Genomic DNA, 14,933 nt, shown 5'->3' with positions numbered 1-14,933 from the left:
TCTTTCAATTCAATTTAGTTCAAAGATTCTTGCAAGATTTCAATGATCTCATATCATAAAGTCACAAGTTGTTGGCCTTCTCATACAAGTTTTCACAGGGTTTTGCTAGTTCTTACATTTTGTCTCATATATGATGTTAGCATTCTGTGCAAGTTCTCATGAAATTTTGTGATCTGGTAGGATTTTGGCCAGGATACTGGGCTGTAAAAGGTTGCTGATCCCTGCCTTAGAGTAAAATAATGGCTGTGTTCACACTACAAGGTAATTTTACTTAGTTTTAACCTCTGTTGGATGGTCCAGCATGTTGAATAGCTCCAGTATATTCCATTTGCTTAAGAATCCAAAAAAATGGGTCAGACTATGAACACTTTGAAAATGACTAAAAAGAAGTGTTTTGGATCTTGCATAAGCTTGTCATCAATTTGGTATTCATTAAAATAGCTCACTAAAAGATGCTGCTGTTTTAAAAGTCACATTAACTTTAAGGAGTGGTTTCCTTAAAGCTGCAACATCCCTTTTCCAGATTCACAGAGAAATGGGGCTGAAAAATGTGGGGCTGCTTTAATGAGTGAGAGAGAAGTCAGAAACATTTTTTTTCTGAATAATTGTGCTAATAAGCTCAGCTCACTAAATGGGTTAATTTACTAAATTAACCTACTAAAGTGCGTTGCATGGAACGAGCCCTTATGAAGTTTTTGATATTCTAATTCTGCAGTAGATTTGCTAACTTATAGTTTAGCACACTATATCAGAACAGGAGTTTGATTCAAAAATATTCAGTTAAGATAATAGAATTATTTTTTTGCATAAGACAAAAATCATTTATTATTCTGAAAGAGGTCTCAGGTCCCTCTTTTAAAAATAACTGTCTTGCATGACATAGAGCTGGCTCCTCAAACTTTGCAGTACCATGACCCCTAAGATGATAAATGAATTTGTGTGACTCCCCCACCCCAGCTGTGTCAGACGTAAGAAAAGGGGCAAAGCATTGATTGTGAGTTGCAGCCTCTGTCTTGACTTTTTTGCCTTCCCCAGTGGGTGACTCTGCCCAGCCCATGAATAAAATGATTCATTTCATTTGGATTAAGATTAAGCAAAAAATAAATGTACCTCTTACTTCTAATCATTACATTTTAACTTAATAATCTCAGACCTTGCAATATTACAACTACCTGCTGCAAGCTTGTGAAAGCAAAGTGAGGAACAAAGTCCAGAGTGAATTTTGAGGGCCCTCCAGTTTTCCCTGTGCAAATCTGGTCAGGATTCAAAAGAAATTGTGACCCCTGTCTAGGTTGCTGACAATGTCCTGGGGAGCCACAACTCTCTTATGAGACCCCTGGCAGAGAGTTTGAATTATTCTTAGTACAGGGCCATATGAAATTATGAATACTCATGTGTAAACAAGCCAGGATTACATTTGATGGTCATCCTATCACCAACTTCATTCCTTATTTAGGAATGGCCTTTGTCTACTTTATTTTTGACATCTGTTTCACTGTTAAGTGAAGCTGAATATTTGTATAAATAATTTATGCTTCCAGTAGTAAGCCATGAACTTCACAGCATTTTCTGTTTACAGTACAGTGGACAAGAAACCGTGGGCTTGCTTACATCTGGGTATGGTAGGAAGATGTCATAAAAGAAGTGATGTACACAGAATGCTGGAGGGAAAAGATTCTTGGGCTGCAGTCCAAAGCTGCTGTTTCTCTACTTGCCTTCTTCTCAGCTGTTCAGGAAAGCCAAGAACAAAGAAAGCAAAATATAGGTTGAAAAGCTTATCAAATTGCCTGAGACAAGGGCTAAATGTATTCGCCTATTCAGAGAAAAGTAGTTCAAAACCAGAAAAGTAAATCATTTGCCTCAATTGAAGAACTGCAAGTAGCAGTAGGATAAGGAAGATTTCATAAGCACTGCACTCCACTAGATGTATCAGAGGTATTTTGTTTACATAATTTGGTAAGGACTCCTGATTTCCAATATTGTTTTGCATGGACCTTTAAGTAGGGTGAAGATGGCCACAGGGATGGATTTAGACATGGTGGGACCCTCAGTTATGGGAAGCCGTAGAAGCTCTGTTTGGCAAGGGCTAACAGAGCAAAAGGTTGTGTAACAATTGAATTTGGGAAGAATGCTGCCAAGATGCATGACAAACCAGTGATGGGGTGGAAAAGGGAGTTCTTTAAACAGCTTTGAATGCATGTAGACCCAAAACGTGTCTTAACCAATTAATGAGGGTCATATGAGCCATACAGGAGGGCTTAATTTATGGAGAAGTTCATATATGAAATTATAATAAAACTATAACAAATGAAAAAAAAATCTGAAATATTGAGAGGTCTCTTCAGACTGTGAGGCCCTAAGCTATAGCTTGCTTACTTTATAACTACATCCATTTCTAGATGGCAATAAAGCAGCCAATAGCATCTATAAGCACAAGCAATGAACAGATTCAGTGTCCTTGAATTGAACCAGATATACTTTTGCTACATTTCAATTCTGCATTTCTCCATTGTTTCTTATAAGCAGTCTTCCCTAGGAAGGGATTGGATTCAAAATTAATCAGGGAAAAATGGCGTGAAATTTAATTAGGGAACCTCCTTAGCAGATAAATAAACTGTCAATCATGGTTGACAATTCCATCAGCTAACTGCCACTGAAAGGTGGTAGCAAGCCTGTTCTTCAGAAAACGATGGGACAGAATAGTACTTGAACATTTTGTTTCATGGCTTGGGTTTTATAAAGTCCAGAGATTTTCTCCTTATTTATTGGCAGCTGTGAATCTGTGTTAGCTACTGTGCTCCTGAGGTGGAAGGTTTCATAGGTTTCAGCCCTTTAGTGCAATGGTGAAGCCAAAATTTAGCAGTTGTATGCAGGGTCTGGTTCCAGTAGCCCTACATGGACTGCCACTTCTCCGGCTGACTCTGGATCTATGCTGTTCAAGCAATGTGGACATGTCCAGAGAAGGGGAGAAGAAGTTGGAATCAGTACATGAACAATTATTCAGGTGTCCAAGTTCCAGGTCATAGGAATACAGGTAGTCCTCGCTTAATGACCACAATAGGGACTGGAAAATTGGAGGTTAAGCAGGGTGGTCATTAAGCAAGACATCATGTGACTGCACCCAATTTTACGACCTTTTTGCAATGGTCATTAAGTGCATCACCACAGTCATTAAGTGAATCACATGGTTGTTAAGTGAATCACGCAGTTCCCCATTGATTTTGCTTGTTGGAAGCTGGCTGGGAAGGTTGCAAATGGTGATCATGTGACCCTGGGACACTGCACTTGTTGTAAGTGTGATCTGGTTGCCAAGCACTTAGATCACAATCACGTGATTGCAGGGATGCTGCAACAGTCATAAGTGCGAGGACTGGCTGTAAGTCACTTTTTTCAGCACCACTGTATCTTTGAATGGTTGCTAAATGAACGGTTGTTAAGCAAGGACTACCTGTAATATTTGGAGGTTACCTTTCTGTAAAAATTGTGTAAGGCCTGGGCAGCTGGTAGGAGCCATGCTGGGGTGGGGGTGGGGGGTAGAATCAGTTTCCTTATTTATTTATTTGATTTATATGGCCACCCATCTCATAGCAGTGATTCTGGGAGGCATACAAAATTAAAACAGCACAATTCCACAATGTAAACTACAATATCTGAGGTTAAAACAATAATCCCAATTAAAAAAAAAAAGAAAAACAATTTGACATAATTAAGCATAGCCCTGTATGTAAATGGAGCTCCTTTTCTTTAGCCCTAAGTCCTAAAATAGTCCTAAAATAGCATATCTGGTCAATTTCCTATATATAGTAATGCAGAGTTTTATTGTTGATTAAATCCTTGCCAAGGTTATAAATCAGATATCTGCAGCCTTACAAATATTGTGGCATATGTGTGTTTATTCCACTTCAGAAAGGTGAATAGTTTTATAGACTCCAGCTTACACAAACTTACACAGTGTTGAGCTGATTCTCTTGGAATGAGACCAACAGCATTTCTATAGGATAAGATTTATTTTCAAATGTACACAGGAGGAGTTCTTGTTAACCACAAAACTCCGATTTAGTAATGGTGCTGTGATGGGAGATAGTATCAAACCCACAGGTGCAATGGGAACTGTATGTGTCTGGGGGGAGGGGGGAGGAATCTTAATAACAGGCTGTATTCTATCATCTAGATCCTGTTATCAGATCAAAACAAAATGAACCACATTTAATAGAGTGAATATTCAATATTACACTGGTAACTCTAGTTACGAGCGCCCCTCCTTACGAATTTTTCAAGATACGACCAGCTTCGGCCCCAAAAATTTACCTCTACTTGCGAACTCTGCCTCTACTTACGAACCAGATCCGCAGCCATTTTCCCTGCTGCCACGCAGTTGCGGCTTCCTGTGGGTGAGATCGCGGTAGCAAGGAGACACTCGGTGAGGCTTGTGGTGTGTTTTGTGGCGTTTGGAAGGTTTTTGTGGCGTTTGGAAGGTTTTTGAGGTTTAAAAATAAAATGCATATGTTTCAGAACTGTTTAGCTGTATTTACATTGAACCTTATGGGGGAAATTTACCTCAGGGTGCGACCAAATTCAGAAGGCAGATTAGCTGTATTTACATTGAACCTTATGGGGAAATTTGCCTCGTGGTGTGACCAAATTCGGAGGGCGGAATGGATTAACCGTATTTACATTGAACCTTATGGGAAACTTTACCTCGACTTGAGACCAACTCGAGTTGCAACCAGAGTCACGGAACGGATTAAGTTCGTAACTAGAGGTACCACTGTATTTTATTTTATTTTATTTATTTATTGGATTTCTCCCCCGCCCGTCTCCCCCACAATACGGGACTCTGGGCAGCTATTATTATTAGTGGCTATTAATATTAATCTGCTCTATATTTGTCATGTGTGATGAACTGTGGTAACACATGTAAGAAACAGACTTGGATGAAAGAAAAGTAAGTCCTCTCTGTTCATGTCTTCCTAGGGCCAGCCTAGCTCTCCTTTCTCGTCATGTGCATTCATCCTAGGACAATACCAACTAGACCCACAGATATTCAAGGTTACTGAGTTGAAAGCAATCCTAGAAGATAGTTTGATCAATCTCCATCCCATAATACCATGATGTGTATGAATCTTTGTCCCTCTCTATTTCCAGCATTAGAGCTCTCTCCAGGAGATGCTGCAGCCACTCTTTGCCCTGGGAATAACCGCATGGAAAAAAAGCAAAGCTTTAAGATGAATATCAATTTCCGACCACAGGCTGAGCCTCAACTGAACTACAAAGGAACCCTAAAGCAAAGGTCAAATGACCCCATGCAAGGGACAAGAACTTACTTTGTTTGTAGACACTCCCCACATCCCAAAACAGTATGTCACATTAAAGGTAAAGCTCCCTCCCACCCTCCCAAAAGCCCATATGGCTAATCTCTATTCTCACTTATGGTTTCCTGAATAGAAACATTGGTTGAGTTCACATACTATATTAAACTGTGGTTTGCTTTGTTCCATGGTTTCTTTACTAACAGATTTGGTATCACTCTTCACTCTAAACCATAAGCTATGATTTACAAATCATAATGGGTAGATTTATATAATATGGCTTAGACTGATCAACTGAGAGATATTTGGTATCTCAGGTTCATTAGCAATAACTAACTAATAAACTCTGGAATGAAAATAAAGTTGCTTGATGCAGCAAATCACTGCCAGCCAGTTAATGGATTAATAAATGGGTATTTTAGCAAACTACAGTTCACTAAACTGAAGTGTTCTCCTTTTGTGAGATTTTGTGAGATTCATAAATGGATAATGTTGGTTCAGATGAGTATGTTGGATGCTGAAGCATTACATGATGACCAAAATCAGTCCCTGAAGTGACTGATCTCAGAGTTTTCATACTGACTGAAGTCAACTCAAATGGGAGTTAGTTAGTTCAAATATGCACGGGTGAGTTTACATCTGGAACAACAGCATTTAATATAGTGAGCATTCCTCTGGGATGATTAACCTGTGCTGGCTCATGTATCCATCCAAAATTATATGACTGTTCAGTCATGTAAATAACATTTAGATATGAACCAGCTCCGTGTACTGCATAATCATGTGGACATGCCTATGTAAGATCAAGATTCAATGCCATAATTCCACTGTGTTTATGCAAGAGTCACTAGTGTAAAGCCTATGGCAATTGAAGGACTTCCTACCCCACCTCACTTAAATTTTAAATAACAATTTGAATTAAAAATAGTTTTTAATTACAATTTTGCAACACAAAATGCAACTTGCAGAAATTGCCTTTATTGACACCTCCAGGCCTCCTATATCTCTCAGAGGCCTTCTAAGAAAATGAAAATGGACAACACTTATGTTGCCTTGTGTTTCTGTAGCACATCCAGGAAAAAGAGAAGACCGTCAAGCTAGAATAGTAAAAAGGATCTCGGCAGAAGCGGAAAGGGGTGGCAGGGAGCAACCTCACTCGTTTGCATTCTAGTAATTTAAAGTTTGCGTCTTGACCACCAAGGCAGCTCTTTGGTGAAAGCAACCACAGCATATTCTTAAAATTCCTAATTTATTCAGTGGCCCCAAAAGATTGCCTGCCCATTATGCCAAACTCAATTATGCACCTGAGAAAATATTAAAGGCACATTTTCTTGCCCAGGATTAAATGATGCACCTATCTGTGTTGTACGGGACCAAGCATACAATGAAGGCCATTTCATCATCCCAAGCCCAGAACACAGTCAGCTTTACAGGCATGTTGGAACTGCCACAGATAAGACTTTCCCCAGTAATGCTCTGCCAAGCCTGATCCCAGGGACAACCAGGGCAAATCTTCCACGTAAGTAAAACGCATGACTGCAAAGCCACTGAGGTTTGAATCCTTCCTTTCAAAGTTACAGTCTGGATTTTTCCTATGAGACATCAAAATGCATCTTAGACGTTCACATCTATATTAATTTTTTCCATGCTTCCAGTGGAAATGAATGGCTGAAGAGTACTAAGATGAAGCCACTTCTCAGTGAAGTGTCTGCCACCCCTGGGTGGTTTATAACTGGAGATCCAACAGATGTAAGAGACCGAGAAGCAACTAAAAGGCCAACTTGAGATGCAGTTTAATAACTGGACCAGCCTATCACGTTTTACTTTGTGTTTTTCAAGGTTAATGAACAATTTTGTGTTGTGGTAAATTGCTATGCTTCTGTTGGACTGTGAATGGTTTGCAAAAAGGTATATCCACTAGCATGTATATATTAGTATCACTACAATATTGCACATTTGAATTTGGGTATCTATTTTCCCATCCCCAACTAATAAAAATACTACACATTAGTGAATTTTTCAATAGAAGTTTAATTAGCTGTTCATCCTTCTTAATTTCAACTTTAACATTTTAAAAACCTTCATTATATTCCAGATCTTAATAAAGATGAATTTGCAGAGCTAAGAAAACAAGCAGGAAACACTCCTCTCTTAAAGAAAAAGGTAAGGAGCCCTCTACCATCATTATAATTCAACCAATCAGGACTTCTTGTCTTGGGTTGCATACAATCGTCAGTGCCTTATGATCATGCCACCCAAATAGCCAAATTTCAGCAATACTTCTATGCTGTAGAAATGATTGGGGAAAGACATGATTTCTTCTGATTTACATGGATGTAGTATTTGTGGGACAGCCAGTTTGGTGTAGTGATTAAAGAATCAGGCTAGAAACTGGGAGACTGTGAGTTCTAGTCCCGTCTTAGGCACAAAGCCAGCTTGGGTCAGTCACTTTCTCTCAGCCCTAGGAAGGAGGCAACAGCAAACCACTTCCAAAAAATCTTGCCAAGAAAACTGCAGGGACTAGTCCAGGCAGTCACCAGGAGTCAACACTGACTTGAAGGTACCACCCACCCACACACACACAAAGTATCTGTGGAGATTGTATAATTGTAGAAAGGGGGTTTACCTATAGACCTATAGACTTAGCAACTGGTGTGTTTAGGAGACTGGATCTGACATTTAGCTACAGTATATGCACCAAGGAGCATAAAGAGAATTCTTTGGTCTCCAAGACAACCTGTCAGATAGCTTAGGAGCTGAGGCCATGTCTCCCCAGGTTGGAAGAAAGGGAAGAAGAGGGTCACATAGTTAGTTTTTCCCCGACTTCGCTGCAGGCTTGAGCCCTGCAAAGATCTCCCCTCACCTCCTCAGATGTACCCCTTTTCCATATCACAACACAGCCCAACAGAAGCATAGCAAATTTGGAAAGATGTGTTTTGGTCCCACCTATATTTACCACCTCTCTTTGTATGATACTTTGTCATTAGGATGACCCTTTGCGGAAATACTTAGGAGACCATCCAAAAAGTAAGACTTACCAGGACCTCCAGCTTTTCCCTTATCAGGGAATGCATCACAAACCAGACATCAGGGAAGATATTAATTATACCCCAAACTATCTGGATCAGGAAATAAAAGTAAGATATGATCAGTAAGTGGTTCTTCTATACATTTCTTGAGTTATATAATGTAAGATGCATTCAAGTACTTCCAGGCTGTCATTTTACTCAATCAGTAGTACTTGCATTGAGATAACTGAATCTGACTTATAAATAAACTTGGGAGTACCTGGCTTGAGTTTGAAACCACCTCATTTATTTACACTGCTGTGAAGATGATGCCCAGTAAAAGGAAGCGCTCGGATAGCGCCTGTTGACAGCTTCTTAAACAACCTGCATATTTTCCCAGCATCGCCCACTTTGTCCCATAGAGAAGATGCGTTTGCTTTAAGGAGTTGCTGACTGCGGCTACCTGCCTGCCCATACATGGCTTAAGCACATTTTTCCATTTCTGTCTAAAGCACTGCACAGCCCAAAGGTTATGAATTTGATTCTCTAAGGTGCTCCTTGGAAGGTATAAACGCATTCCCATCCATGACAGGCTCTGTCTTTGTGGCAGCCCAGATACAATCTATCATATCATTTTCAATTGTCATTTATTTGTGCCTCTTCAGCATGATTTGCTCTTAAGACCTTTGCAGGGTAAATACCCACTGAACAATGTGGATTCTGCATCATCCTGCCAGTATTTGCTTTGTGATGCTATACCCGAGATTACCCAAATCGTTGCTAAGTTCTTGGAGGAAGTGTTCAAAAGAAAATGTAACCAAACTCTTCTTTGAGTATTGTTTTTTTGCTGTTATCCTTATGATATGCTAATTCCTTGTATTTTAATGTTTGTAATGCCAATAAAGGTTTGAATTGAATTTGATTTCATGTTGGCCAAAGAAGAATTGTGCTTAGAAGATAGTGAAACAGTGGAATCCACAGTAATTTTTCTCTTAGCATTCCAGGAAGTGTTCTGTAGTGGTCTTATTTTTCTTTGAATTGTTTGCATTGTCACTATTTAATTGGAACTATCAGTAAAAAAATGCAGGTGGTAGATGAAATTATTGGGAACTGAATGCAGATAAATGTTTAAACCTTCTTTATAACCCATAAATGTTCCAGGACAGCTGTCCCCAACTGTGGTATCCTCCACATACATAGACTTAAATTTGCAAAGTCACAGTGGCCATGCTGGAAGAATTTAACTCCACATGAGTGGAGGACACTCATCCCAGGGAAGGCTGCAATAGAATCCTAGAAGGCACTGTGATGAACCAAAGGTGTATACAAAACCCAACTGAATTACAGGTAGTCCTCTCTTAATGACTATAATTGGGACTGGAATTTCCATCACTAAGCAATGTGGTCATGAAGCGTGACATCACGTGAATGTGCTGCTTAGTGATGGCAGTTCCAGCAGTCCTTACTGCTGTTAAGTGAATCACTGTGGGTCATTAAGCAAGGACCTCATGTGATCACAGCTTCTGGCTTCCTGCCGACTTCCCCACTGACTTTGCTTGTGGGAAGCCAGTAGGGAAAGTTGCAAAAGGTGATCACATGACCGTGGGACACTGTGATGGTTGGAAATCCGGGCCAGTTGCTGAGCACCTGGACTGGTATCATGTGACTGCTGGGGCACTGTGATGGCTGGAACTTCGAGGACCAGTTGTAAGTACCATTCATTCAGCTCCATCACAAGTTCGAACAGCTGCTGAATGAGTGGTTGTTAAACGAGGACCAACTGTATTAATATTGCATTACTTAGCCAATGGCACCTAAGAAACCAATATTGGTGGGCCTTTTTTTCCTTAGGCTACCATATTTGGGCAGCAAAAATCTGGGTGATCCCTAAATGGCAATAAAGAATAAAGATTGCACTAGGCTAGAAACTGGGAGACCGTGAGATCTAATCCCACCTTTGGCACAAAGCCATCTGGATGACTTTGGGCCAGTCCCTTTCTCTCAGCCCTAGGAAAGAGGCAATGGCAAATCACTTCTGAAATCTTGCCAAGAAAACTGAAGGGACTTGTTCAGGCAGTTTCCAGGAGTCAACACTGACTCAAAGACACCAAAAAATAAAAATAAAAAATAGTTGGCTAGATTTTTGCAGCCTGGGTGCTGTAGCCCTATTCTTTCCATCAGTTTCCATAGGACTTTTTAAAAATTCAGAATCCACTGGAAACTGCCTTTTGCAATTTTGCCCAGGTGCATGAAAATGTTGTATTGTCTTTGTCAAAGTCACGAAGATTGTACTCCCTATTCTGTGTGACAACATCAAAGTTGACAACATCAAATAAGGTAATATGCAAAAACACATCGTGTTTCTATTGTTATGCCATTCATCAAAATACTTGCCTTATTCTAACAGCTTAAATATCTGAAATCTTAGAAATCTGAAATATTATAACCATGATGTTATGTGTAACACATTATGAAGGTTAAGTAATATATTTTGCATTTTACGCTCCGTGCTTATATATCATTTGAACTGATATGTATAATACTGATTTGAACTGCTCAGTATAAACCGAGTCAGAGATGAAATCAATAGAATTCTAAAAGAAAAATATTGGCATCTTTTTGGCAATTCTGTCTGATTTTTTAAAATATAAAACAGTTCTAAGTTGAACTGGAACATTAAAAAGGTAAATAGATTTGTACGATAAGTCAAAACTACTGCCTAATATGACCATCTTGATGTTCTTCTAGGTCCTAGAAAAACTCTGTGACATTTTACAGACAGATACTCTTGCAGAGATCCAGAAGTGGATATCAAAGGCAAGTGTGAAAGGTAAGAAAAGACATGTTATAGTTGCACACAATCAGACTGTTTTTAGTTTTATTGTGTCAATTATTAACAAACTACATGCATTTTAAAAAAGGAACTCATATTAGAACTGTGTTCAATACACTTTGAAAATGATTTGGAAGACATGCTCTGGAATGCTTTGCTATTCCTTAAAGCAACACATCAGTTTTCAGGCTTTTACATGAACCTAAATGTGCTGCTACTGCTGCTTTAAGGATCTGGCTCATTAAAGGTAATGTGCCTGTTGAAACAGCTGTATCTTTCTTTCATCTTACCCAGAAGTTTGAAAAATGATTGGCTATATTAATGAATAGCCAAGAGGTGCTGTATTCACATAGAGACCAAAGTGCTTCTGAATCGGTTCCAAAACATGCTCAATCCTACTATATTATATCTCAAGATTTATACAAAATTGCAGTAAGCAACTTCAGATCAGAATATCATTCCCTCTTGCAGGCAAACTCAATAGTCCAGAAGCAAAACATGACCACAGCAAAACTAGAAAAACAGCAAAGCTAGAAAAACACACGAAGGATTGCCTAATTAGGCAGGATTTGTACTTGCACATTATTTTTTTTTTAATTTAAAAAATAAAAATATGTGATTTGTGAAGCCAGCCATTGTGGTTTTAAACATAGGATATAATCAAAAAATTGGAAGGGGCCATTCGGGCCATTGAGTTCAACCCCATTCTCAGGGCAGCAACCATCCCCAGAAGATGGTTGTTTAACCTCTGCTTGAACATATCCAGCAAAGTAAGCTTAACAACTAAATGAATAATTTATTGCATTGTTGAACTGCTCTTAACATTAGGAAGGTTTCCTAAATTCAGTTGAATATAAAATGTAGCAGGCAATATTTGTCATTTTTAATAATAATAATAATAATAATAATAATAATAATAATTTTAATTGTATTATGGCTGCCCACTCCAAAAGACTTTATATGATGTGATGATGATGTGATGATGTGATGTTGTTATGTTAATAAACTGTGGCATCCACAAGAGGATGAAAAGGTCAAGATGATGGCTATGACTGTGTGATGGAAGCCACCATCTTGACCTTTTTATTCCTCCTGCAAATACTCCTGTTAATAAAGTTTGGACTCATTTTAAAAAGTTTGATGGAAAAAATAACCATATGGAAAGAATCTGGAACATATTTTATTTCATTCAGGGAGAAGGAAGACTCTCACTCTTGCATCTTTTAAAGTCGTATCAACTAAATATAGGACTAGATCTGATGTGGTGGACAAGTTGCACATTGAAGCACAATGATGTGCAGATAGAGGATGAGGCTTAAACATTATTTCTAGGAAAATTCTCTAGATTACATGTGTGTGGAATATTCTCTAATTCTGAAAGAGAATGAAGGAAGCCTCCTTCAGCTACAGGGAGAGGGAATTTGCCACACTGGCTCTGGCTCTTAATCAACTTTCTGCACGTACCCACACTCTCAGTCACCAAGCATACCACACGGAGTGACATTTAAACATGAGGAAAATGCTCGCCACAGAGCCAGAAGGTAAGCTGCAAAACTTATCTTTTAAACTGCCCCTATATTCTTTGTATTTTAGAGAAGGAGTTTGTATCCAATTTCATACGCTCAGATATGACCAGCCGAGATCTGTTGAATTATAAGCCAACGCCACAGATTGAAAGTGAAGCTCCAAACATTCAGGCTTTGCTGAGGGCTCAGAAAGGAATACTTAACGAAGGCCACCGGCTCAGGTACACTCACAAAAAGTGCACAAGGAATGGAGTTTGCATCATGGAAGCACCTACTGTAACCTGTTTATCCAAAGCTTCTCAGGGTTCCTGCAAGTATAATTAAACTGCTCACAATCTCAAGGGGGACAGCCTGACTTAAACAAAATTATTTAAGAGAAGCATGAGAGCCAGTGGAATGGGAAGGTCCAGATCCTAATCTTCCCTTAGGCATGGAAGATGGCGGGGTGACTTTGGGTCAGTCATTCTCTCTCAGCCCTAGACTGGGAAGTCAAAAACCATCTATCTACCAACTGGACTGGATGAGTGTGATAGATTATGGTCCATAACCTTCAGTGAAAAGGCCATCATCCTACAATGGATTGATTCAGGTGGATAATATTTCAAAGCAAGTAATTTTGACACTATCGGTGGTAATACTGCAATCTTACAGCTTGACCTACTGTGGTAAAACTCATGATTCATTCTCCAAGAAGTGTGCGCCCACCAACGAAAAGAAAAATACATTCTGCCTTTTCCAAATGTATATGATCATCATGTATATGATGCCTCATCGCTGCGCCACAAGTTCTGCCCTTTTTGGTCATGTATCATGATGTCACATGCGTGCCCCAAAGGGGCAGAGCTTGCAACGTGATGCTGCTTTTGTCATTTTTGTCATGGCAAAAGCAGCTGGACCTGGAATGCCCATGGAAAGGGAGATAATATCCCACTAGTAACGTAGTAGTATTTTTATTTAGTATGCACTTGATATTTAAGTTCAGTACAACATTATTTTTTAGGATGAGAGTTATATAACGTATAGTTGCAGACCATCATGCAGATATTGTCACCGCTACATACATACAACTGCTTTCAAATGACTGTGGCTTCTCTGTGTTTTTTAAAGACAGCATTGCAGTATTATTAATTTGGTGATATGCTTCAGTGAGAAGGTGCGCATTATTTATATTAGTAGGGAACACTATTTGGGGAATTTTCTGTAGGCACAGTGAAATGGATTAGAAGACTCTAAAATCCAGTCTGCTGATAAAACCATTTGCTGTTCTGAAATCGAACAGCAAATGGGGAAATTATCATGGAGATTCGCGGGAAGGGGACAACTTTTCATCAGTTATTATTCTAGAGAAGATTGCTGCCAGAATGCTTTACACACTGAAGGAATGTAGATCTTTCTGTTCAACTCCTGTCTACCTATCTATTTATATTAATTCTTTTCCTGGGATCCTTATTAAAGTCACACTAAATATGTTTGATTTGTACAGAATGGTTAAACAATCTTACTTCCATTTAGGACTTCAAGCCAAGAATCACTAGCCAGTAAAGGATCAAGACCAGGTAGGTATACATTTTGTTCCTAAAAAATTAGCTCATAAATATTTTAAATTAAGAATAGTGAGGAAAATAGTATCAGGCTGCTGCTTACTGTCTGCATAATTGCTTATACAGTGCATTAATTAAGGCAGTTTTTTCATTAGATGTGTAGACAAGAAAATTCCAGTTCTTAAGTAAACTAGAGTTTTGATTCTGAAAATTTCTTTCAGAAACAGAAAGAAGTAATTTATTGGCAAAGAGAGAGAAAATAAATGGGAATGTATCGTTAGATCTTCCCAACAGCCCTGCAAAGCGGTCAGCTAGCCCTGAGTCTGCTTTAGAGACCCAAACCAGCACCCATTTGTTATACCGCAAGGCTCTTTCTAAAAAGACTCACTCTTAATTCAAGAGGAAAGACCATTCTTCCAACCTGTTCCTGTCCTGAGAATCTCTGAAAATCAGCATGACATTTTCTTGGAAGATAACATGTTGTACATCTCTGACAGTTACATCTAGATGTCAGTCCAAATCTTGAACATTAATACAGTGAACCAGTGATGAAAATGCTAAATATATTTTATTCTTCTTTGTAAGAGTTCGTGACTTGTGTCTGTTATTTGTAGAAGACATAACTGACATTTTCATTATTTCAGAATACAAATAATGAAGTAATTTCTTTCTTTATAACTTTTAGAATTTTGAAAGCACTTTTCATCGAGGATTAA

At 38.9% G+C, this 14,933-nt stretch overlaps 1 protein-coding gene across 1 annotated transcript; it reads left to right on the top strand.

The window, feature by feature from the left end:
* The first annotated feature begins 239 nt into the window (after window positions 1-239).
* CUNH4orf17 (chromosome unknown C4orf17 homolog) lies at window positions 240-14,933 on the top strand. The gene is made up of 8 exons (XM_088133251.1): window positions 240-261; window positions 5,146-5,377; window positions 6,647-6,828; window positions 7,405-7,472; window positions 8,297-8,446; window positions 11,066-11,147; window positions 12,744-12,897; window positions 14,903-14,933. The coding sequence occupies exons 1-8, from the start codon at window positions 240-242 to the stop codon at window positions 14,931-14,933; spliced, it is 921 nt and encodes a 306-aa protein (XP_087989377.1).

Source organism: Python bivittatus, unplaced genomic scaffold (assembly GCF_059951505.1).
Source record: "Python bivittatus isolate LINGU-HERP-01145 unplaced genomic scaffold, Pbiv_v1 ctg000070_np1212, whole genome shotgun sequence".
NCBI lineage: Eukaryota > Metazoa > Chordata > Lepidosauria > Squamata > Pythonidae > Python > Python bivittatus.
This window is presented reverse-complemented; position numbering and strand designations above follow the sequence as displayed.

What these genes read in the sequence shown, in the direction of transcription:
- CUNH4orf17 (XM_088133251.1), top strand. Translation starts at nt 240, where the DNA reads ATGGCTGTGTTCACACTACAAG. An exon ending in CTCCTCTCTTAAAGAAAAAG is followed by an intron (nt 7,473 to 8,296) that starts GTAAGGAGCCCT and finishes CTTTGTCATTAG; the next exon opens with GATGACCCTTTGCGGAAATA. An exon ending in ATCAAAGGCAAGTGTGAAAG is followed by an intron (nt 11,148 to 12,743) that starts GTAAGAAAAGAC and finishes TTTGTATTTTAG; the next exon opens with AGAAGGAGTTTGTATCCAAT.